Raw genomic sequence first — 23,646 nt, forward strand, 5'->3', positions numbered from 1 at the left:
GGCGCATACTTTGAATAAAATATTTGTTATCATTCTCTTGAAATAAATGTGTTTTTTTCTTGAAAAAATACCGGTTTCATATGTATACACCTGGTAATTGTCTGTTATTTCGATCTAACATGATGAGATTTTGATATTTCAATTCAATCAAAAGAATTTGTATTCAATTGCAACTAATGTAATGTGGACAAAGTGAATGAATGAATTTAAATATAATTATTATTGATTACCACAACTCATTGGAATTATCAACTGAAGCGTATATTTGACTAAGATTTTAATTAGACAACTACTTTAAGAACTGGATGGTAATATTCATTAGTCAAGCTTCTGCAGAAGTATGCAAAAATGATATAGTATATGAATATAATTACGAAGATGAAATTCTACGTAAAGCAATGAGAGATGGTGAAAGCAGAGCTACATCTGTGAAAGCTCGTTAGTTTTTTCTTAGTTTTTGCTAAGTTTTTGCTTGAGTGATGCAGCAGTTGAAGAGGGATTATCCGTCTGCGTCATCGTAAATTATGATTATGATTATTAATTTTTCTGTAACTAACTTTCTCCGCCGAACGAGCTAAGCTTGAATAAATTAGATATCTCCATGTATTAAAAAGTAAAGCGTTAATTTACATCCGCCTCGTTACACGATCATTTAAGTTGGAACATTTCGCCCAGGTAATTTAATTTCGCTGCTTGGGAGCGAGAGCTCAGCACTATGTACGACTTACCCACAATTAATTTTGAACATATAGTTTCATTCATTCGGTGCGCTTTTACTCCCTCGGCATATCGCGTATTTGCGTATCCCCCGAGGTTTAGCTCGTAACCTTTTTGTCTCTGTCTTTGTATTCAGAAATGTCTCAGCTCTCTCGGTGACTCGAGGTGGAGATGAGGAAAGGTCCATATTTTTTTAGAACTTTAGCCTGAAGAGACATCAAGTTGAATTAAATTCTTAGCTAAAGGAGAATAATAAAAATTATAATTCTTAATCTTTTGTGCGACTTTTACAATTCTAGCTCATTATATATATGAAAGAAGAAATTCTTGTAAGTCGAGATATTCTTATTAAAGATCTTATTAAAAGATATCTCATCTTTTTTAATTAAAATTTGGATGCCTGAAATTTTCATATTTGAAATGGAAATTAGTTTTTTTAATAGAAAATTTTCTGCGATAGAATTCAGAACTGCTTTGAACGCAGTAAACCGTAGGGATAAATTTTATTGCAGCTAGAATTAGAACAGTGTTTACTTTACTTTGGTTGTGATTCGAATATTTCGCGGACTTGGGGTACAAAATGCCGAGTTTTTTTTTTTTTGGTTTTGTTTTGCATTTCGTACGCCAAGTACACTGTAAAAGAAAAGTGGTTGAAAATTGCAAGTCGGTTTATAAACGTCTTGCAATGATTCATGCGTTAATTCTACACGTTGATTGTGAACTTGCAGCGAGTACCAGTACAATTTCACAATATGTGTATCAATTTTACCGTAAAAGTGTAATATTAACACAGGCATCAGTGGGCATAAAAATATCAGTGATTCACGTGGTAAACTTATTCAACCGTATTTGAACCGATATTAACATGCACCTTTACCAGGTTTCTTTAAAACCACAAAATGTACCACTGGACAGAAAAATAAACTGGCGGGCGGGTGTCACTCGACAACACAAGAACGTATTCGCGTGTTTCATGTATAAAATGTAATATATTTTAAGTATTGCATCCGTTCCTTCTTTATGAAATTGGGATAAATTCATATTCCCGTAAGTGCACATGTTCTGATGTTCGGTTTTATAGCCATCCGCCTTCTAAACTTTTTCTCCAATAACTACGCAAGTGGGCTAATGCTGATATATGGCATATATGGCGAGTAGAAAAAGTTTCTCCTTGAGTGTGATATTTGTGTAGAAACAGAAAAAAACGCCCTTTGGACTAGCTGAAAGTATCATATTTATAAATAGACTTTTCAAGTAGAAAATTATAATATTATGTCAATGTTAAGGTTATGCGTCTCTTTGCCTCGACATGACCTCTGCCATTTTACATTGGCAGTTAAATTTTACAAGAAAAACGTAAAATTACTCTGTCTGAAAGTGAATTTACGGGAATTTTCCTGCCTGCATATGATTTTAAAGTATCACATTAATTTTCAACCATTGCAGTAAAATTTCCACGTTAATCACTGATATTTTTATGTCCACTGATTAATGCGGTAATTTTCAATCACTTTTTTCACAGTGTAGCCAAAACTTCGTAACCTTAAGTGGTCAGCAACATCGTCCGCTACATCATGTAGGCAAGGACATAATTAAGAAATTCGCTTGTTATAGTGTATCATTCACTCTACCACGGGTTTAATTTTGAGTTTTCACGAAGTTGAAAAATCATACTATTTTAATAAGGATGTACATTTTTTGGTAGTGTAAATCTGCATTTAATTTCTCATGAATAATAATTTCGTTTTCAGAGAAGAGGACCAAATCGTGGGATCCTATTTAGATATAGAGGATATCAACCTAGAGGACTACGGCGAATATACTTGCGAAGTTAGCAATGGAGTCGACGAAGAGATCACTTTACCAGCTCACGTTTACCGGCAAGGTACATACGATATAATGCCCTTATTATTCTTATTTTAGTTAATTATAATGATACTTAATCAATTTCATTGAAAAAAAACATTTACGAACGTTGGGAATTATCGTACTCTTTTTTTTAATGATTCGTCTGTTACTGGGAAAAATATAGAAAAATTCAGCGTGACCATTAAACGGAGAAAAACGGGAAGTGGATGTGAAGTAATTTTTTCATTAAGAATTTTACACATTTATAAAAGAAAAATCTATCTAGCCACTTGAAATATCACAAATTTGATATCACATGATATAATTCTAATTAAAATAAGTTCGATTTCAACTTCTTTTCTAATGTGAAATTTAATTTTTAATTTTTTCATTTATGAAATCATTCATCAGTTTACAATGTGTAATTCAAAAAATTCTCATTTTAGGTCCTTATTTTTTATGCGTACGTTTTCAATTTAGAGACATTTAAAGTGAAGTTTGAAAGAATTAAAGCTCTACAAAATTTAAATTTTAAAGAGTTTGAAATTGAAAAATTTGCATATAAAACGTTCTAAGTTGCTCAACTGTCAATATAAATTAATTTATAGTTTTTAAAATTTAACTGTGGTTCAAGTATTAAAAATTGACCAAAAAATTACAAGACAATTCAAAAAGTGTTAAACATCAAACAATTTACAGAATTCAAGATTAAAAACTGAACTGCTTTAATTCGAAAGCCCTGGTAGTTAAGGAAACGTACACGTCCGATTAAAACTGTATAAATCATTTCAAACTTTTAAATAATTTAAAATTAATAAATTTATAATTAAGGGTACAGGATTTTGAAGTTTTTTTAAAGAATTTTTTTCATATCAATAATTATTTTATTGATTCAAACTTTTTACAAATAAATATTGACATCAAATAGTATTAGAAATTTTATTTTCATTTTTATTCCATTGTATATAGGGCTGGTACGGCTGCTTGAAGTTAGCCTTCCTAAAATCTGGTTGACATGATATCTCCATTTCTAAGCTTCTAAAAAAATCCCAATATCATTGAAGAGTAAAGTTGCAGTTATGGTCGGGGCCGCAGAAATTAAAATCCGAAAAAAAGAATACAAAATGGCGGATTGGAACATTTTGAAATTTTTTCACCATAAATTGTTTTAAAAAGAGTTAAATATTAATCAATAACAATTCTGGCATTTCGGACGTTAAGCACACATGTGCAGAATAAGCTGTAAAAAATTCAGCCCGATCGGTCCAGTAGTTTTTTCTTTAATCATATCAACCAGGTCGAGAAACGCTGTTTCGAGAAAAACGCGTTTAAGTTTTTTTTTCTAAAATACATTGAAAAAATTATGATTTTTTGACATGTTCCTGAATTTTCCGACCAAAATAACTACTTCCACAGCATTTCTATACATATTTAATACAAGAATCTATCTGTCAAGAATCTATGTATCTATTTTTCGAAAAAAAGTTCCTGTACCCTTGAACAGTTCCTGAAGTTCTGAACAGTTCTTGAAAAGTTCCCTTGAACGATTTTATTGCATTTCAAGCCCTATTTAAATATTGATTCAGTCTAAAATATTCCATTTTTAACTCATTCAATTTGAAATTTTTTAAATAAAGAAAGAAGAATTTTTTAATATTTAGTAATATTAATTGACTGTTCATTTAAAATGAGAGAAATTGTTGAATTTTTATGTATAAGTAACAATTAAAGAATTATTAATTAAAAACGAATTCGATTAAGTTTAAGAGACATTTAAAAATTCTGAAACGATTCAAACTTAATTGAAAACTTGAAAAACCTCAAAATATTTCCAAAATTGGCAAAAAAAGAATCAGGTAGACTTTAGGGCCGTTTTTTTATTTGTTAGCAATTTTAAAACATTTAAGGAAAAATTTGGATAGTTTTAGAAGATATTTGGAGGGAAATTTTGAAAAAGACTTCGAGAAACTAAAAAAAACGTAGATTTTTTTGAAGATTTCGATATAGAATTTGGAAGCTCAGGGATTTTGAAAAAAATATTAATCATGGAAAAATAAAAAATTGGTCAGGTAAAATTTAAGGAATTTTGAAAGTGAAGTTTTTCAGTTTTCCTGATATAATATTCATGTTAGTAATGTAATTTCCTTGTATTTCTATTTCTTACTTCTTACAGTTGCTTCTTTTTTCAAAAAAATTAAATTACTTATTGATTAAAAATGCTGCTGTTTCAATATTAATGGTCCAGAAAAATTATAAATTGGTCATAGAAAAGTCAAGGAATTTTGAATTAGAAACCTTAAATTAAATAAGCTTAATAAAAATGAAAAAATTCTTCAAAGTTCAGTAACATTTTCAATCACTTTTTCACTTTCTCCCATTGTTAAATGAAATGAAATATAAAATTGTTGAATATGTAGTATGTAACGTAAACAAAAATCCCCTGCTGTCTCGTCTGGATTCCCTGGATCTTTGAATGGGAAAATGCAGAAAATGTTTTAGGTGAAAAGACCAAGCATGTGAAAAAAAAATGGCAAAGGGCTGGGCGTCGTTGAATTATTCAGTTGACGACATTTGGGTTGAATTTGTTTTTAGGGCGTCAGGATGATAACGCTGGACGATTTTTATTTGCAGAACCACAATTCACGCTGGGATTACCAAACGGGTCATGGAGGAAATCCCTTCTCCTTGCGGTGCTAGTTCTGATCCTCCTGTGTTCAGCGGGTGCTTTTTACGCTCGGTGTTGGCTGCCCTTGGCGCTCCTCTGCCGAGACAAATTCGCTCCTCTCGAGGAAAACGGTAATTATCACAGAGTCACATACTTTTTCACTAGCCTAATTACCGGCTTAACTGCGGGCTTAATTCTACATTCCTCCGTACGTACTTTGCTCCATCGTTTACCCCGCACCTCAGCGAATCTCCAGGAGAATAAAAGCACGATCATTAAATCTGAATTGTCTGTCTCGTTGTTCTGAATGAACGAGCCCGCCGGAATAATTGCCTTCGCTAATTATGTTCAGCCGATACATTTTTAGGAGAAAAAAATCACCCTATAATGTTTAATCTCTCGCTCTTTATTGCCGATAATGGAGAATTCTATCCACCTGGAAACAAGCCATTGTTTAAAGCTTTTCGCTCGATTATTGGCGCAAACAAAAAATGACCTGCGAACGAAATAATTTTTTAAGAAGATTTTTAGATTTATTCAAAAAGGTCGTACTCCCCAACAATAAACATCTGCGATGAAAAAAATCTGCCAAGTATAACTACATGAAATTTTTGAAATTTAAGTGGGCCAATTAAATTGGAAAAAAATATCCATAATGTTTCATAATGTGAGCGGCTCCATAAAAAAGGTTCTAATGTCCAAAAACATCGATTTTCAGGTTTTCGGAGCCAGTCATCAGTTTGCTCATAAATTTCAAGCACGCCAAGTTTTATAAGGTCTAAAATGGATAGGTATTGATATGTATGCTCAATTAATTTAATTTAAATAAAATTACTAATTTACTCAACTAAAAAAATCACAAAAATTATTTTCGTTAAAAGTTCATTGAGTAAATTAAATTGATTTATTCTTTAATACAATTTAATGGTACTATTATTCAGTTTTAATTTAACAATAGAAAGGGTGGCTATGTTCACGAAAATTAAGCGATGCTTATTAAATAATATTTGAATAAATATATCAATCTAAATTTTGCACCTGTGCTCACCTCTATAGTCTAATTTATTCAACTCTCTGACAACAATGTTTATTGAGAAGTTTGTAGAATTTTCGATATCTTGAATAGTTTCAACTTTTTTTAAAAATTGTTTGTAAGCTGCTAAGTTTAATTGAAATAGGTTAAGCATTTCACCGAAAATCAAAAAAGGTCCAAAATACGTCATTATTTCAGATAAGGATTATTGGTAGCTTTCTTTTTTGTATTCAAGGGCAATTTGCTATCACGAATCTTAATCGGTGCAAGAATTATATGGCAATAATTACCATTCATTTTTGAGTGAGTGGCCTTCAGTTTTTTATGCAATCATCTTAACATGTAATTCCGATGAGTTTTGCAAATCGACTAAAAATTTTATAAACAGATAAACAATTGGAATATATATTTTAATGAATATTTGGCTCAATTTGTTTTTCAAAATCAACTGAAACTGTCAATTATTTTCCATTTGTAAAGTATCGTAGCAAAAAGTAATAGGGAAGATGCACTTTTAGTTGATTCCGTAAAAAAATAAGTCTATTTATTGAAAAATGTTCTAAACAATAGTCGAAACATTTTTATACAAAAATTTAACTGTTGTTTTTTCATAAAAATTGTTTAAATAATTAACCACTCTTGTTAATTTGTAAATCATCATAACAAACAGTAAATGAAAATACATGTTATAAACCACGTGGTTTATATATATATATATATATATATATATATAAATTGTATGAATAACATTGAAAAAACATTTTAAAATAATTCCGTAAAAAAATTGACCTTATTCATTGAAAAATAGTCAAACTGTATAGACTTCAGTGAGATATACATTGCGATTTCCCAAATATTACTTTTTTCCTTCAATTTGTTTGTAAAATTCTAAATATTTTTTTTATTTGTTCTCACATGCTAAAAAATATTACCATATAGTTCTTGAACTGATTCAAGGCATTTTGTAAAGAAATTTGAAAATCTTTAGAAAATAACACTTTTGAGAAGTTATAAAAATGTTTTAAATTTGTAGTTTTATAAACAATTTTTTTCATAAAAAAAAATGAAACACGCAAATCTTCTTGAAAATTCATTATAAAAGCTTTCATTAGAGACCGTGGCCAGATGTACCGAAATTCGATGATCAATAGAACAAATATTTTCATTGTGTCCATGTATTTGTCTTTTTGATTTACAAAATAAATAAAAGCATCTGATTAAATGTTGCTATCAAGATATAATTATTTTTAATTATACGTGCAGTGTGTCTTCTAATCATTTTTTAATACATGTTTTTTATTGTCGCATATTCTTCGTGATGAGAGTGATTAATTGGACATTTATTATTTTTATTCGAGTTCATTGTCATGCTAGTACGTGCGAGGCGATTGGACGGACATACCTAATATCGAATGGGGGTTCGAGACACGTCGCGTTTTTGCATCCAATTATCCGACTGCATACGACTACCGGGTATTTTATTTTCATTTGGCGTCCATTGTTCCACGATACAATGAATTCCGAATCGTAGGCCGTTTGTCGAATTTGCTGCACTCGCAATTCAATTCGTATCTATCGGAATGCGTTATCCCGGCAGTAGCAATAGAAATACCCGTTTTATGCTCAAAAGAAGATTACAGGATTGCTTCTATCATTTAAAAAATACACTTACAATATTGCATAATTTTCTGTCAAAATAACAAAGATTTTATTCATTATGAATGGCATAAATAGAATTCTATTTTCATAACTTGTTTAATTTAATTACAATTATTTTACTTCGCGGGGCACAGTAATAACTCTGTAATTATTAGAGCAAGAAGCATATGATTTGCATGCTGCAAATACGTCTGATTAATGGTTTCAGTCAGCAAGTCTTGCAATCAACGCGCAGAAATGTGGCTGACTAAAACCGACCATATCTACTACGTCTGTATTGTCATCAATAGGACAATCATTCGAATTTCGAATTACAAAATTATTACTACTTAAATACTCCTATTTCGAATTAATTAATTTCCTTTTCACAGATGGAAAAGAATGCGATGCTTTGGTCTGCTACCACGAAAAAGATTCTAATCTGATTGTCGGTATAATAATCCCTACCCTGGAGACAAGACATCGATACAAGTGCTCCAGCTTGGAACTTTCGAACCTGAGCCATAATTGTAAGTAATTTATCGAATAAAAAAACACTTTTTTTTTCAAATCTTCAAATCTGAACCTTTATAATTTGTTAGTGGTGTCCAGATTAGAAATGAAGGATAATTGATGGGTGTCAGGACATACACATACGTAACCATTAAGGGTGTTCAAAAGAATAACTCCGAATCTCAACTTTCATTTTTGACTTTTTTTGTTTCCATTAGTTTAAAAATAAGCCTCGTGGAAGGAGAAATAATTCAGATAATATTTAGATGTCTTTCACCGTGAATTTGTCTGTTTTCACACAAAAAAAGATTTTTTTCTCGTAAGCGGCAAATCATAATTAAAAAATTATATAGAATATAAAAGGTATTGTTCAGTAAACTGAGTATTTTGTTTATAATTTTTAATTTAAAGTAGACTATCACGAAGCGCCTTCTTCACTAAGCTCCTTTTTCGTCAAGTTCCTCTACAAGTAAAGAAGCATTAATCATCTATTTATTTTTGAGGCTTAAAAAACAATTCATGTAAACATCTAAAATTACTATTTCTAAAAAATTAGTTTATGTGAATTGTTTTTGTTTTTATGAACATAAAAATAATTAAAATGTATATCAAAGGTCTCTTAGTATGTGGATTAGATGATTAACACATTTTTATAACAATTTTCTTCGCATACCACCTTAAGTATGCATAATTTAAAAAAAAACTAATATACAAAAAATACTCATTTTAATGAGCTGCAGCTTTTCCCTTGTGTATAATTTTGAGTTATGATCTGCGGTTTCGAGAAGAAATTATTTCTTGTCTTCCTTCTACTTGTTCAATTTTCAAAACACGTTTTATTAGCTTAAAAATTCTCTAAAATTCCCCCATACATTTTGATTTTATTTTATGTAATTTTGTAGCAAAATCAATTTTTTTTAATTTTGAAAAATTGAATAAAATATCATAAAAAATCCAATGTTATTTTATATTGACGATTTTATAAAATTATTTTTCACTTTTGAGGCTTCTACTGAGCCCGTAATAATTTAAATTTTTTGCTTTCCTGAAAATTAGTTTTCATTTGATTATCTGAATTTAGGATTACCGCAATTTTAAGGCATGTCTGGCTTCGATTTTGAAAGGCGTTAGATAATTAAAGCATTAAATTTTAACAGATCCACAATTTATACCTCTCAAAGTTTCAATAGCTCAACATTTTGATGTTCACACATTAAATTTCTTTCATCAAGAACCATAATGGACTTTAAAGAGATTAAAAGGAGATAAGAGTATTGAAGCTGCAACAGAAAGTCACATGGCAAATTCTGAGGAGTGGCCTATAAAGAGATAATCCATATTTACGCACGGGAAAGGACCTCGATATATCGGTAGAACTAGCGAGAATAAAAGCCAAGAATAATCGAATGATCGTAAAAGAGGTACTGCTTTTCCTCAAGAATAAGCAGCAGTGTTGTAAAAAATTCTTCTCTTTCTGCAAGGAGAGCTCTCGTACCATGATTAAAATTGACTCTTGAAGAAATATCTACTCCTGGTTTAGAATATCTCTCGGTTTACCGATTTCGAGAAATAGTTCCCACCAAGAATATTGAGCATTTCGAGAAGTAGTTCTTTATCTATTTATTGGTAATCATTGAAAAATTTTTGAAATTTCAATAGAAAAAACGGAGTAATTCATTTGAGATAATATTAAGTAATCTAAGTTTTCACGAATAATAATTGACCACTGATTTAATTTCTATAAATTTCTACAACACACCTTATCTGGGAATAGAACCCGTAATGGGTGCCACTGGTGTTTCCATTATGAACTGAAGCTAGAGCCATTTTTCGTTTATTCTCCGAGCTTCTGTAGATTGTATCTAGTTTTCTGAGAATCCGTGCTTTTGTTCATAACAAGAATAAATGTATTGCAATGCGGTTGCTGCTATGTAGCGTTCTCGGGAGGTTCGTGAGACTCGAATGGGTAATAGAGATCCTTCAAGATCGCGAAATCACGAGTTGGAACTTTGCAAATTAAATTAGAAAGTTCCCCCTGTCTTCAACCGAGTGTCTCGTTTGTTTCCGAATAGCTCCGCTGTATAAACTAGACATCTAACTGCGAGCAGATACATCCTACTGAGACTGACTATTATTCTGCTGCTATTTTGTTAATTGTTTATTCGTCGACTGAACTCATCACTATTCTCTAGTTCTTGCAATTCTGGAAACTATTTTGATTTTTTTTTTGTTTCCTACGTTTAGATCGATTATTTTAAAATCATTCGCTCTTTATTAGAAACAATTTAAAGCATTAAAATTTTACATTTTTACAATTAAAAAGTAATGAACTAATAAATCATACTGATTTGGAAATTCTTGAACAAATTGGATTCTATTTTAGAAGCAGTATTATTTTAACAAAATTAAAATAGCTAGAAACCCTAGTTTTTCAACGTATACAAATTAAATGGGATCTGAGCCCAATTTTGAACATCCAAGTTGAAAAAAATTGTAATCTGAAAACGTGAAAACTCGATACGACTATGATTAAACCAAAAAAATCAATTCAAAGTTCTGGAATTTTCTCTTAAATTGAATTTACTTCACTTAATAAGTTTAGAACAGAAATATAAATTTGACAGATTTTTTCACTTTCAGTCGGTATTGAAAAACATTACTATTTGAATACAATCCTTCTTGTGGTAACATTAATTTAAAATTAATTCAGTTGAAACTTTAAAACATTACAGTTTCGAAGTAAATTTATAAATTCAGTAACACAGTCCAAAAGAATCTGTACAAAATATAAAGCGCTAGAAATTAAAAGCGTTGAATCACAAAATAGTAGAAGAGAACTCCGCACAAAACACACAAAAACACTAAAATTCGAAAGTTTAGAAATTAAAAATATCCAAATTGAAAATAATTTTTTGCTGAAAGGATTGCAAGTAAATATCTTAATTTTATTTTTAAGACTTTAAAGCTTTAAATTTAATTGTTTTTAAATTGGTGAGCCTTAAAATTTAAAAGCTTCTCTAATTTGGAAAGAATGTATTTAAAATTTTTATTTTGATTCTTCTAATGTAAATTAGAAATCCTTTGAATTTGAAAGACCTCTTGCAATTTAACGCCTTAAATTTCAAAATGGCTATTTTTAAATTCTAGTTTTCATCTTGTCAAAACCACACCTTGTAAATCTGATCTACTTTGAATTCCGAAATTTTACAATTTGAAGTTATTTATATTAAAAGGCAATTAAATTTAATTTAAAGAAAATTATCATTTATGTAAAACATGCAAAATAGGAAGGATTTCCAAGTTTTTAACATCCAAATGAAACGAAAATTGTAATCTGGAAAGTCTAAAATCGATGCGATTATAATTTTAAAAAAATTTAATTCTTATTTCAAAGTTCTAGAATTTTCTTTTGATTTGAATTCACTCCATTTCACAATTTATAACATAAATGTAAAGTTGACAGATTTTTTCAATTTCGATCCGTATTGGAAAACAGTAAAATTGGAACGCATTCCTTTATCTTGGCAACTCTAATTTAAAACAAATTCAGTTAAGACTTTAAAACATTACAATTTCCATGTAAATTTATAACACAGTAACACTTTCCAAAATAATCTGTACAAAATGCATAATTCAAAAATCTTTCACTTTAAAAATGTTCCATTTTAAATTTTTGATTTTTTAACGTTCGTTTTAATTTTAAGAATTTTAAAACGCAGTTTTAAAAACTTAAACAATTAAAAATTAAAAACGTTTAAAATCGAAGAATTTGAACCAAAAACATTTTTAGTTGATTAACTGTGAATATAAGTTAAATCATGATTTTTAAAATTGATTTTTACTTAAAGATTTAAAAAGTGAATAATAATTGATTTTACAAGACGAGTAAAAATCAGTTGACAATTTTAGAATTTCTAGATTTTTAAAGTTAAAAATTAAACTGTTCCAATTGTATATTCTTAATAGTTGAAATTGCCCGTTTGAAACTTTATAAATTATTTTCAATTTTAAAATACCTTCAAAATGATAAATTCATAATTAAAGTTTTGTATTAAATTTTAAATATTATTTCAGTCTAAGATATTCCATTTTTAAATAAATCAAATTGAATTTTTTTAATTAAGAAAAAGAACAATTACTTAATATTAAGAAATATCTGACTGTTCATTGAAAATCAGTAATTATAAATTAAATATTAAAAACTAAACTTTGAACATTAAAATGTTAATTGTTCTATTCAAAAAATTTAATTTGTAAGTCAAATTGTGGAATTTTTATGTATAAATAAAAATTGAATACCTATTGTTTATAAAAAAAATCAAGTTATTTTAAATGATATTCAGAAGTTCTGAAAAACTGAAAATTAATTCAAAATTTGAAATTATTTCAGATAATTTAAACGAAGTGTGTATGTGTACCGACAAAATCCGGCTATTTATACCAAAATTACGTTGCAAATAGTCCACGGCCTAATTTAAACTCAAATACAGATTTTAGCAGATTTCGAATAAAAGATTTAGAAGTTTTTTAAAAATTTTGGAAGGCTTCAGAAGAAAAAAAAATGAATGTGAAAAGTTTTTTTAATTTGGCAGGATTTCAAAAAATTGTATTGGAAAATTTTTATGAAAAATTTGAATCATTTTAAAAGATGTTTAGAAGTTCTGAAAAAATGTAAAAATAATTGCAAATTTTGAGAAAATGTGAAGCAACACGAAAATGTTTCAAGACTGAAATGAAATTTTGAAGTATTTGAAAGATTTTTAAACTTGATTAATTTGAATTGATCTTTGATTGGTCCTTTAATTTAAGGTATTGAAAATAATAACTTGAATTTATATTTTGAACTCTATAATTTATAAAAGTGTTACAATTTTAATTTGGCAGTTTAACTGCATTTAATTTAAAATTGTTCCGTTGAAAAATGGAATTAGCTTCCACTTTATACTTATAAATTATTGAGCATTTAATTGCAACATTTTTGAATTAAAATACTTTTAAACTTCAGTTTAAAAAATTTTAATTCTCGAATTCCACTCTGAGTGCTTTAATTTTCAGTTGAGTTTTCATTACTTCGAATGAAAAATTTTAGTTTTAGAGTTACATTATTTAAATTTCATTGACCGTGAAAAATGTTTCTGAACCAGGGGAAAAATCGGGAATGTTTTCCTTTGATTAAAACGGCCTGCCTCATCTGATATCCTTTGAATTCAAAAACTTTACAATCTGAAAGTTATGAAACTTGAACCACTGTACTTAAAAATCATATTTCTAAATTCAGTTTCTTTTTATTGTTCCAGGGTCTTCGGAAATTGCGCCACACGCAGGAACAGCACGAAGAGTCATTTTGGTCCTCAGCCCATCATCTTTGAGTAACAACTGGTCAGATTCCAGTGTCGTATCTGTTTTCAAACAGTTGTCTACACTTTCGAGCAGAACGATTGTCGTCACTTTGAAAAATCTTCCGAATCTGACGACGATGGCCAAGTCGTCGAGACGCAGCCACGAAGGTGGAATCGTTTTCGATCGACTCAAGATCCTGCACTGGGACGAGGGTGGTGGATCCGGCGCCGGTGGTTACAAATTCTGGTACAAACTTAGACTCGCGATGCCGCCAGTTCGACCTCCTAGTTGTGAATCCGGTTGCCAATCTGTCGCTATGATAGTTCAAGCCAATGGAAAATCCAGTCAACAAAAAGCGCATTCGCGAGAGAGTCTCGAAGTTCTCGTTTAGAGGATCCACCAAAACTCCTCCTTCGAACTCAGGGATTTGGAATCCCGAGAGCTCAAGCGCTAGTCTAAGTTCTTTGGAATTCGAAGTCGATGAAATAGTTAACGACGAGCAAAATTTCCCCCAACTTGGAAAATTCAAAGGCATTTATTATAATAAATTATTATAATAATATAATTATAGTAATAATCTCATAATAATAATATTATTATAATACATTATATTATATTTTTACTTTTTTATTTTTAAATATTTATTTTTCAAATATTTAATTTTAAAAAAATCTAATTTTTTCCAAAACTTCTCCAAGAAACTTTGATACTGAAGAATCTGCTTTTCTTGAAATATGGAATTTTCAAGAAAGCTCAGGGTATTTTTTCGGAAGAAAAGTTTTAGAGCTTCTAGGAGAAATTTGTATTTTCAATGCTTCTTTTTTCAAATAAAATTCGAGGGAATTACAGTTTTTCACCTTACAATTATTTGATATTTATTTTTATAATTGAAGCTCTCTTGTAAAGTTGTAAGATTTATTTAGAAGTCAAAATAGAAGAAAGGACATACAAACTTGCAAGACCAGACTTGCAAATTTTATTGATATTCAACATTTTGATTTGGAACATAAACCACTTCTTTGACAAGAGGATTTTCAATTTGTAAAAATACATATATCACTAATTGTAAGAACTTGGCATCCCAAAGACAAGCGCATTTATCAAGGCTGCATTAGGTCTCTATTAGGAATCCTGTAAAAAGATATCGAATAGAAACGGATAGACTTTGTAAGGAGTTTTTGTTCTCGATGATATTCTGCTGTTTGTACAGAAAAGAACTATATGCGAGAAGGACACGTCCCGGGTAAAAGTCTCCCATTAGAAAAATTAGGAAAAGAACCAGTTTTATTTTATTCCCATTAAATTGGATCGCTATAAAATAATAATTTTTTTTTGTTTTGCTTCCTAGTCTTTTTATGAAATTGGAAATCGATGGGCTCGACGATACTCGACACGGAGGTCACTGCCGATTTTAGAATCCTAGAAAGTATGTTAAATTTCCTACTGATTTTTTATACTGTGAAGCACTGCCAAAACTTCTTTGTCGAGTGAACGTCCATCGAATATCAAAATGTATTTTACCGGACCACCTGGGAACGATCGATTGAATAAAATATTACGTGTCTTCCTTCTCGTTCGCACACAGCCCTATGTGAAAGGGCGAAAATGCTAGTGTTTCGTTTTATATAAATATATAAATATATATAATATCTTTTTCACAAGTTTTGTACATATCTATAATAGCAGCGCACAAAGGTGCCATTATTTATTTAGTTAGAGCTATTATTTATGTTGCAAGTGTATGTCATTGAAGTCGAAAAAATGAGATCGCAAAAATGAATTTACGATTTTCTCCAATGTGTTGTTGATATTTTTTCCAGCGATGATAATGATGATGTTGATGATAATGATGATGATGATGATGATGATGATGATGATGATGATGATGATGATGATGATGATGATGATGATGATGATGATGATGATGATGATGATGATGATGATGATGATGATTTTACCATTCGACTTCTCAGAATATTTCCATTTTTGAATAGTGTTTTAGCCGCAATTTATATAGATATATATTTTTACCCGTTTTTCCATTTTAATTCGAAATCGCAACCTATATTGTATTGTACTGTAAAACTGTCTTATTGTAACTGCAGCGTAGCCGTATGTAATTGTATCCATAGAAATGATATGTATGTTTAATATACATGTATAATAATATTAAGTTTAAGTTAATGTAGGAAATGTTAAAGCGGTGAGCTTAAGTTTAATGATACGGTAATCTCTTTACTGTCAGTATTACGATACACTAGTATACTTGTCTCGCGACCTGTCGCTCGTAGATTGTCCTAACGAGCACTATTGCGAGCTAAGTAAGCAGAGTATAGTTTAGCTCTATTATTTAAACCCTCCCTTCTCTTTCTACGGTAGATCTGAACGCGAATTCTTCGCATTAATGATATGTATGTACGTATGTATGTATGCGGATTTTTTTTACGTACACTGCGCATAATAAAAAGGACGCACGTACAAGACATTTTTTATGGATCAAACTCAACTGTGTCCGATTGCATATTTATTGGAAATAAACTATTTCGTATAATATTTAACGGGATTTGTTTTAGTGCCACTTTCCAACATCCCAATGACTTTCCCAATTATTCAAAAATTCTTTGGAATTGTTAGAAAAACCAGCAATTTTGAAAACAGAGGGTGACCACTACTTTTTATATTTTCGTCTCCCGGTTCTCCTGGTAAATATTCGTGATTTCTCCCGGCTTAGAATTAAATATACTATTTTTATGAAAGCCACACTTTTTTCGCATATTTTATCAATTGCTCAACTCGATCAATAATTTAGAAATCCATTACTAAACTAATTTGAAATATTGTGTTTAAAAAATGTTTGAATCAATGATTAATAATTTCGAATTGAAAGCGTCTAAAATCAAAATATTTATATATCGGCCATTCCAAAATATGATATCCTAAACTGTAAAAATAAAAATGTTAAAAATTGCAATATTTAACAATTCAGATATTTAATATATATTCCATTACTTGTGGAACAGAGATTTTTTTGTCAAAATATTTGTTTTTAGATTATTTTTCAGCAATATTTGTTCAGGGCATCAAGTGACCCAAAGTACCTATGGTTTTTATGGTATTTTTGTGGACTTGTCTTAACTAGTAAAAACACTGGATTATTAATGTACAATATTCAATTAAATGTATAATTACTTGTCTGCTTATTCATATAGAATATAGAAAAATTGTTTGGTTCGCAATTCCTTTTTTATGAACTTCTAAGATTCGGTATGAGTGGTTCCATCCGTCACCAAAATAATAGAAAAGTTTATGTTATTTTCTTTAGTATGTACTGAAAGATAAAAAATTTGAGATCTAAAGTTAGTTTGAGATAATAACCATCATAGTTAACTTTAAAATGTTTATAATACTTGGAGAATATGAAAAAAGTGGTAACGGATTGTACATAGGAGGGCGGTAACGGATGGGATATAGGAGGGTGGTAGCGGATGGGACATTTGGCATTTCAAAGCCTTTCATCTGACCATTACCCTGATGACGGCGCTTTAGAGATTCTAAATTTGCATTGTGAATTCTGCAGAAGAGAAGCGAAAGAATCTTGAAATTACTTCAAACCTTTAGTATTTAAAGTAGTTTATAAATATTTAAGAACTTGAATGACAGGAATGTTCTTAACTATTATAATTCGATGACATTGTACTTACAGGATTCAAGGAACATCGTACGTAGTAAATTAAATACACTATTCGTAATAAGTTAATCTATTTGCAAAGGGACTGAAACCTATATAAGGGTACATCTTTAGTTTACGAATGCCATAACTCTGTTAGGGAGCTGATACAAACTTTTTAGTTTCTTTTTGAATTCAGTGAAGTTGTGAAATTATTATTGTTCGTGGTTCTGACCTTATTTCACCCATATTTTGTTAAGTTATAAAAACATTTATCATACTGTGATTTACATCAATGTAAACATATCATATAATTTTCTGACTAGACTATTTCACTGAAACTTAAAATATAATTTTTGGACTTTTTTACAGATAATGGCATCAATTCCTAAAAAAAGAGCAGATGACCAAATCCGCCAAAGATTATTATCTTGTTGGGAAAAAATGTTATAAAAACGACCGTTTTTTATGTAACGACTGAAGATACCTTAAAGAATAAAAAATTCCTTGATACGAGGTGGAGTAATGTTTTAAAAGTATAAGTGACACTCAAAGAATGCAAGACTGTTTTAGGCTTAAGCGCATTCCATCATTTCAAAAAATTTGACAATTATCGTATTGTTGATGGGCAAACTTCGAAGTCTACGCTGCATGAACATATACGTTTAAAATACAGCGATTTGCACTCCGAAATTGATTTTGAAGATTAAATAAAAAAAATGTTGTGATATTAGTATTAATTTTATAGATATAGATGTATAGATGATCCGTGACCCTCTTTTTCGTTTTATAACATGAAAATTATCCACTTCAATAGAGTTTTAGAACCTGGAAAATTACTAGTTCATGCATCTTTGTACAGGTAGCGTAGCTTCAACAAGATATAGTTGCCTTAAATAAGGATTTTTCAAGTTTTTATGCGTGCAAATGTCCCATCCGTTACTTTGGAATGGCCGATATATACAAGGATTTTGGATAATTTAATTAGAAAAAGGAGTTGAGTTGTATAATTTCTAAGTCGAGGCCTTGAAAATTACACGATTTTATTTTGCATTAAAGAATCACGAAGTTAAATAATTTAAGGTATAAATTTCGAAAATAGGACAATATAAAAATGTTAAAAGTTGAATATTTTAATATTAGAATTTTGAAACTTGGATCATTGAAACTTCAGACGAATCGAAATTATATCACTTATAATTAAAAGTGTTCAAATTAAGTAATTAAAAACTTTTGAATTTTAATCATTTTAAATTCAAATAGATTAAAATTAAAAAATTTGATATTGAAAAGTACTTTGAATCTTTCAAAATCAAAGCTCCTAAAACTCTAAAATTTTAAATTATTATTACATAACAAAATTACTATTTAACATTGAAACTGATAAGAACAATTTTCATAGAATAATAAAATTAATTGAATTATTGTAAACAAAAGTTTTAAAATAAACAATAACAATTTAAGTTTTTGTTTAATGAAATTTTTAACGCTTTAAAATTTCAATTATTTAAAGTAAATTTAAATCGCTTAAAAATCAATAATTTTTCAATTGCTTATTATACTTTCCGAAAATTATTTTAAATATAAATAATATATATAAATAATTTTAAATATAAAATTAAAACCTACGAAAGGGAAAAATCAAAAATCTACCGCTCAACATGAAAATTCAGAACTTTAAAATTTTAAACATTGAAAAGTACTGAAATTATTAAATTACTTATATATCCATTCAGAGTGTTTCATTTTTATCTATTTTTATTTTAAATTAAATAAAACATTTTTAAAATTAAAATCTTTTTTAGAATTATTATTCATTTTTACAATAGTACTAGGAGAAAGGGAGGTAGGGAATAGAATAACGAGAGAAGTGGATGCGGCAATAAATAAATTAAAAAGGAACAAGGCTACAGGAGAAGATGGTATGGAGAACGAAGCGTTGAAGTATGCGGGAGAAGGGGTAAGGGAAGGACTTTGGGAGATCTGCAACAAAGTATGGAATGAAGAAGGGTGGCCAGAAGAGTGGTTGACAGGGCTGGTGGTACCACTTGTCAAGAAAGCGTAGGGAAAGAAGGTAGAAGGGTACAGAGGGATCACTCTCATGCCAGTTGGCTACAAAATATATACAGAAATTGTAAGAAAGAGGTTAGAGAGCCAGATATAGGAAAGAGAAAGTATTCCACACAATCAGACGGGTTTCAGAAAAGGGATGGGAACCATTGACAACATTTACGTACTTATCTACTTGGTTAACAGAAATCTACGGAAAAAGAGAGGCAAACTAATCGCGTTATTCGTGGACTTTAGAGCAGCTTTTGATTCGGTAAATAGAAAAGTGTTATGGCAGGCAATGGAAGAGAGGGGAATAGAAGAAAGGCTGGTGGAAAGGATAAAGGAAATTTTTACTGAATCCAGAATTAGGGTGAAGATAGGAAAGGAAAAAGGAGAGGTATTCTGGATAGATAGAGGTCTAAGGCAAGGGTGCCCTTTGAGTCCGCTACTGTTTAATATGCTGTTGGCAGATCTATAGGAGAAGCTAAAGAGGAAAGGAAAAGGGGGGACGATATTGGGCAACAGCAAAATATACTCTCTAGCTTATGCGAATAACGCAGTTTTGTTAGCAGACAACGAAGAAGGGGATGAATCTAATGATGAGAATTTTTGAAGAGTATGTGGGAGCAAAGGATCTGACGGTGAACGTAGAGAAGACAAAGGTGATGTGTTTCAGAAAGAGAAACACCATAATAGATTACGTTTGGAAGATGAACGGACAATTAGTGGAAAGAGTGGAGGAATTCTGTTACTCAGGTTTTTGGTTTGAGGCAGGAGGGGGAAACGAGCTGCAGGTGAGGAAAAGAATTGAATGTGCGAGTAAAGTAATGGGCCAAGCATGGGGCATAGGAAAGAGACGGTTTAAGGACGATTGGAGAATGAGGGTCTGGTTGTTTGATGCGTTGGTTTGGGCGGTGTTGTGTTATGGAGTGGAGATTTGGGGATGGAAGAAACATAGGAAAGTAGAGAGCATGCATGAGCGATTTTTGAGGTGGGTAATGGGGGTTAGCTGGAGTTGACCAGGATACATGTTAAGAGAACAGTTAGGAAGAGGAAATATGGTTACTAGACAAATTAAGAGAGCATGGAGGTTTGAAGAGAAGCTAAAAAGGAGAGAGGGAAGTAGAATTGCACAAGCATGTTACGGCGAAATTAGGAACAACGAAGTGAGAGGTAATTTGAGGAATTCAAAATGGGAGGAAGAAAGGAGAAAAATGAGAAAGGTGTGTAATATTCAAGAAGAGGTTACGGAATGGCAGGATATAGAGTTAGAGCTATTAGTTAAACAAGTAGAAGAGAGATGGACAAAGATAATAGACTCAAGGTACAATAGATGGTATAGGATGGTCAAAGGGTTGACACAACCAGAATATCTGCAAGAAGTAAAAAAGGAAGAAAAATGGAGTAGGGTTGTACGGTTCAGAATGCGAGAAGGAGTGAGTGCTTGTAGATATTGGATTATGAAGAGAAGAATCTATGTAGAGTATGTGGATTCGAAGTGGAGTCATGGGCACATGTTTTAGAGAGATGCACAGGAGAGGAAGATGGGCAGTTGAGTGTTGATGAGTGTGTAAGGTGGATTTTTGAATGGTAATAGACAGGGAGTGATGTGGATGAAGAAATTGGAAGAAATAAGGGAAAGTAAGGGAATAGGGCAGAGCCAAACGGTGGAGTCTGAAAAAGGAATTTAAAAACCAAAGTTAAATTTAAAATCGTGGAAAATGTTTGTTTTTATGGTAAAAGGAAACGGAAGCCCTTGGAAGATTGCACATTACTTGAATTATTAGTTTTATTTTTTATTGTTATTATTTAATTTCATTTTTCAGTAAGGCGAAACATTAGTAGATAAGTAGCGGATAACTTAGATTGAGGATGGAATGTAAATTTTATGTACAGGGAGCGGAGGCCCTCAAACCCGTAAATGGGAGAGTTTAAATATACATACACATTCATTTTTACAATTTTCCAGTTAAATATTTTTCAACTCGAAATGATTAATTTGTTTAAATCTTCAACTAAAAATCGGACAAATTAATTATATTATATTAAAAATTTGTTTGAATAATACTGAACGAGATATTGCGCTGCAATATGATTACAGTTTTTGAAATTGTAGGTAAGATTTTAAGATTTATCCGAAATTGTTTTTTATTTATATTTGAAATTATTAAATTTAAAAGTGACTTATCCCGGCTTTTAATCTGAATTTTTGAAATATATTTAATAATGAAATTGTCCTGACTATTTGAATATTTAAAAATTCGAAATCTCCCAAAATTAATCTAAACATTAATTTAAGAGCTCTAATTTAAGTTAAAATTATACAACATGTTTATTACGATAAATATATCAAAAGACTGGGTAGATTTTTACTAAAAAATGTGATGATATTTTACACCGTTTTCCAAATGTTTCTATATGTTAAATGCATTTTATTTAATAACAATTTTTAACTTTCTGAGTTTTAAAAAATGGGTCACGGGGCAGGTAAAATTTCTAACGATTTTTCAATAATACTATCAACTCTAATGTTTTATCGTTTTATCTTTACAAAAATTTACTAAATTACTGTGCATTTTTGTTAACGTACAAATTTGTAATTTTCATAATTTCCAAAAAATCGCCAATATTATTTTTTTTTAGTAATCTAAATAATATTACCAATTCTCAAAATTATTTTAAGAATTCAGCATTTTCAGATTTTATACTACACCTCATTGTTATAAATTTCCAATAATTAACATTTTCGAAATGTTTGCATACAATAAATTGAATGAACTGAAAAATTTACTTTGAAAAAATTCGAAGATTTTAGTCATTGAAATTACCAGACCCTGAACTAATTTATAAAGTCTTCTCAATTTTATGGGTAAATTTTAGATGTGAGAAAGTTTCTACAGGTTCAAAAAATTGTAGTATAGTTTGTGTAAAGCTTTTCCATTTTTTTTTGTTTCAGTTAATAAGAATGAGCTTTTTGCCTCGAAATTCTGAAAATATTCAAATCTTACGAAAAAAAAACATTATAGATCTATTTAAAATTGTACACAGATAATAAGAAAACCAAAAGTAAAGTTTGCAAAGCTAGGCTGTTTTTGTCAATTTTTTAGATTTCCCGTAACGTACATTAACGTTCAGATAAAATAATGTGTCCATATCCACACAAAAAATTTCACGTCTGCTAGTTTCAGTGTGGTCGTTTTAATAGTTAAATTATTTTTTATTTTAAATAATTTAGATATCTTTAAACGGCTTTAAATTTTTTTGTATAGTCTTGAAAAATCTACATCTTGTTTCGAATTTGATCAAATTTAAAATTATTATTGAAAGGTTTTTATAACTTCTAAATACCTTTTAAAATGATTCAAATTTCACATAATTTTAAAAAATAAAGAATCATTTTCAATTTTCATAGTAATCTTAAGAAAATGCTTTCATTCTTTTAACGCTTTTCACAATTCTTAAAAAGCTTATACATTTTTTGTTCAAAATGTACAAAAATCTACATTTTGTTTTAAATTAGGCTTATAAATAAGTTCTACAAATAATACGTGTTCAAATGTTATTTATACATAAAAATTCAACAATTCTACTTAAAAAACAACCGTTTTTTAAATAAAAAAATTAAAATCGTAACGTTTAAAGTGCAAAAGTTCCTTGAAAATTTAACGATTCAAGGCTTTCTATTTCAAAATATTCAGTTTCAAATTATTTACATTTCTTTACGACAAAGCCTTTGAATCGAACCAGTTTAATTTTTCACGTTGAACTCTGGAAATTCTTTTATTTTAAATGGATCAATTATTGTTCACTTTTTGATACTCAGTTCAATTTTTGAAATAATTAATTTATATTTAGAGTTGATCAAATAAAAATGTTTAAAAAATTTTTTCAACTTAAAGCGCTTTTAATTTTCAATTGTTTAAGTCTTCCAAGAGTGCATTTTAAAATTCTTTAACATAAAGATACACGCTTCAAAATAAAGATCTAAAATGGAAAATTCTGTTAAGTTAAAGGTTTTCAAATCACTCTAAACTGAATTTTTATCATTTAAAATCACATGAAAGTAATACCGTACTCGAATTTAAAGATTCAGAATTTATTGATCGTAGGTTTTTGTAAAAATTCATTTAAGTACATGCAAATATTTGGAAACCGGTGTAAACTATTGAGAAA

General features: G+C 29.7%; 1 protein-coding gene across 1 annotated transcript in view; it reads left to right on the plus strand.

The window, feature by feature from the left end:
- The window catches only part of LOC117167501 (single Ig IL-1-related receptor-like), a 176,238-nt gene extending 159,945 nt beyond the window's left edge, over nt 1-16,293 (plus strand). Inside the window, exons 4-7 of the mRNA XM_033352495.1 lie at nt 2,469-2,602; nt 5,197-5,361; nt 8,294-8,431; nt 13,712-16,293. Coding sequence (XP_033208386.1) covers nt 2,469-2,602; nt 5,197-5,361; nt 8,294-8,431; nt 13,712-14,145 — 871 coding nt within the window. The 3' untranslated portion in view covers nt 14,146-16,293. The remainder of the gene's footprint in view (nt 1-2,468; nt 2,603-5,196; nt 5,362-8,293; nt 8,432-13,711) is intronic.
- The last annotated feature ends 7,353 nt before the right edge of the window (nt 16,294-23,646 follow it).

The sequence above is a fragment of the Belonocnema kinseyi genome, chromosome 2 (assembly GCF_010883055.1).
Source record: "Belonocnema kinseyi isolate 2016_QV_RU_SX_M_011 chromosome 2, B_treatae_v1, whole genome shotgun sequence".
Classification (NCBI taxonomy): domain Eukaryota; kingdom Metazoa; phylum Arthropoda; class Insecta; order Hymenoptera; family Cynipidae; genus Belonocnema; species Belonocnema kinseyi.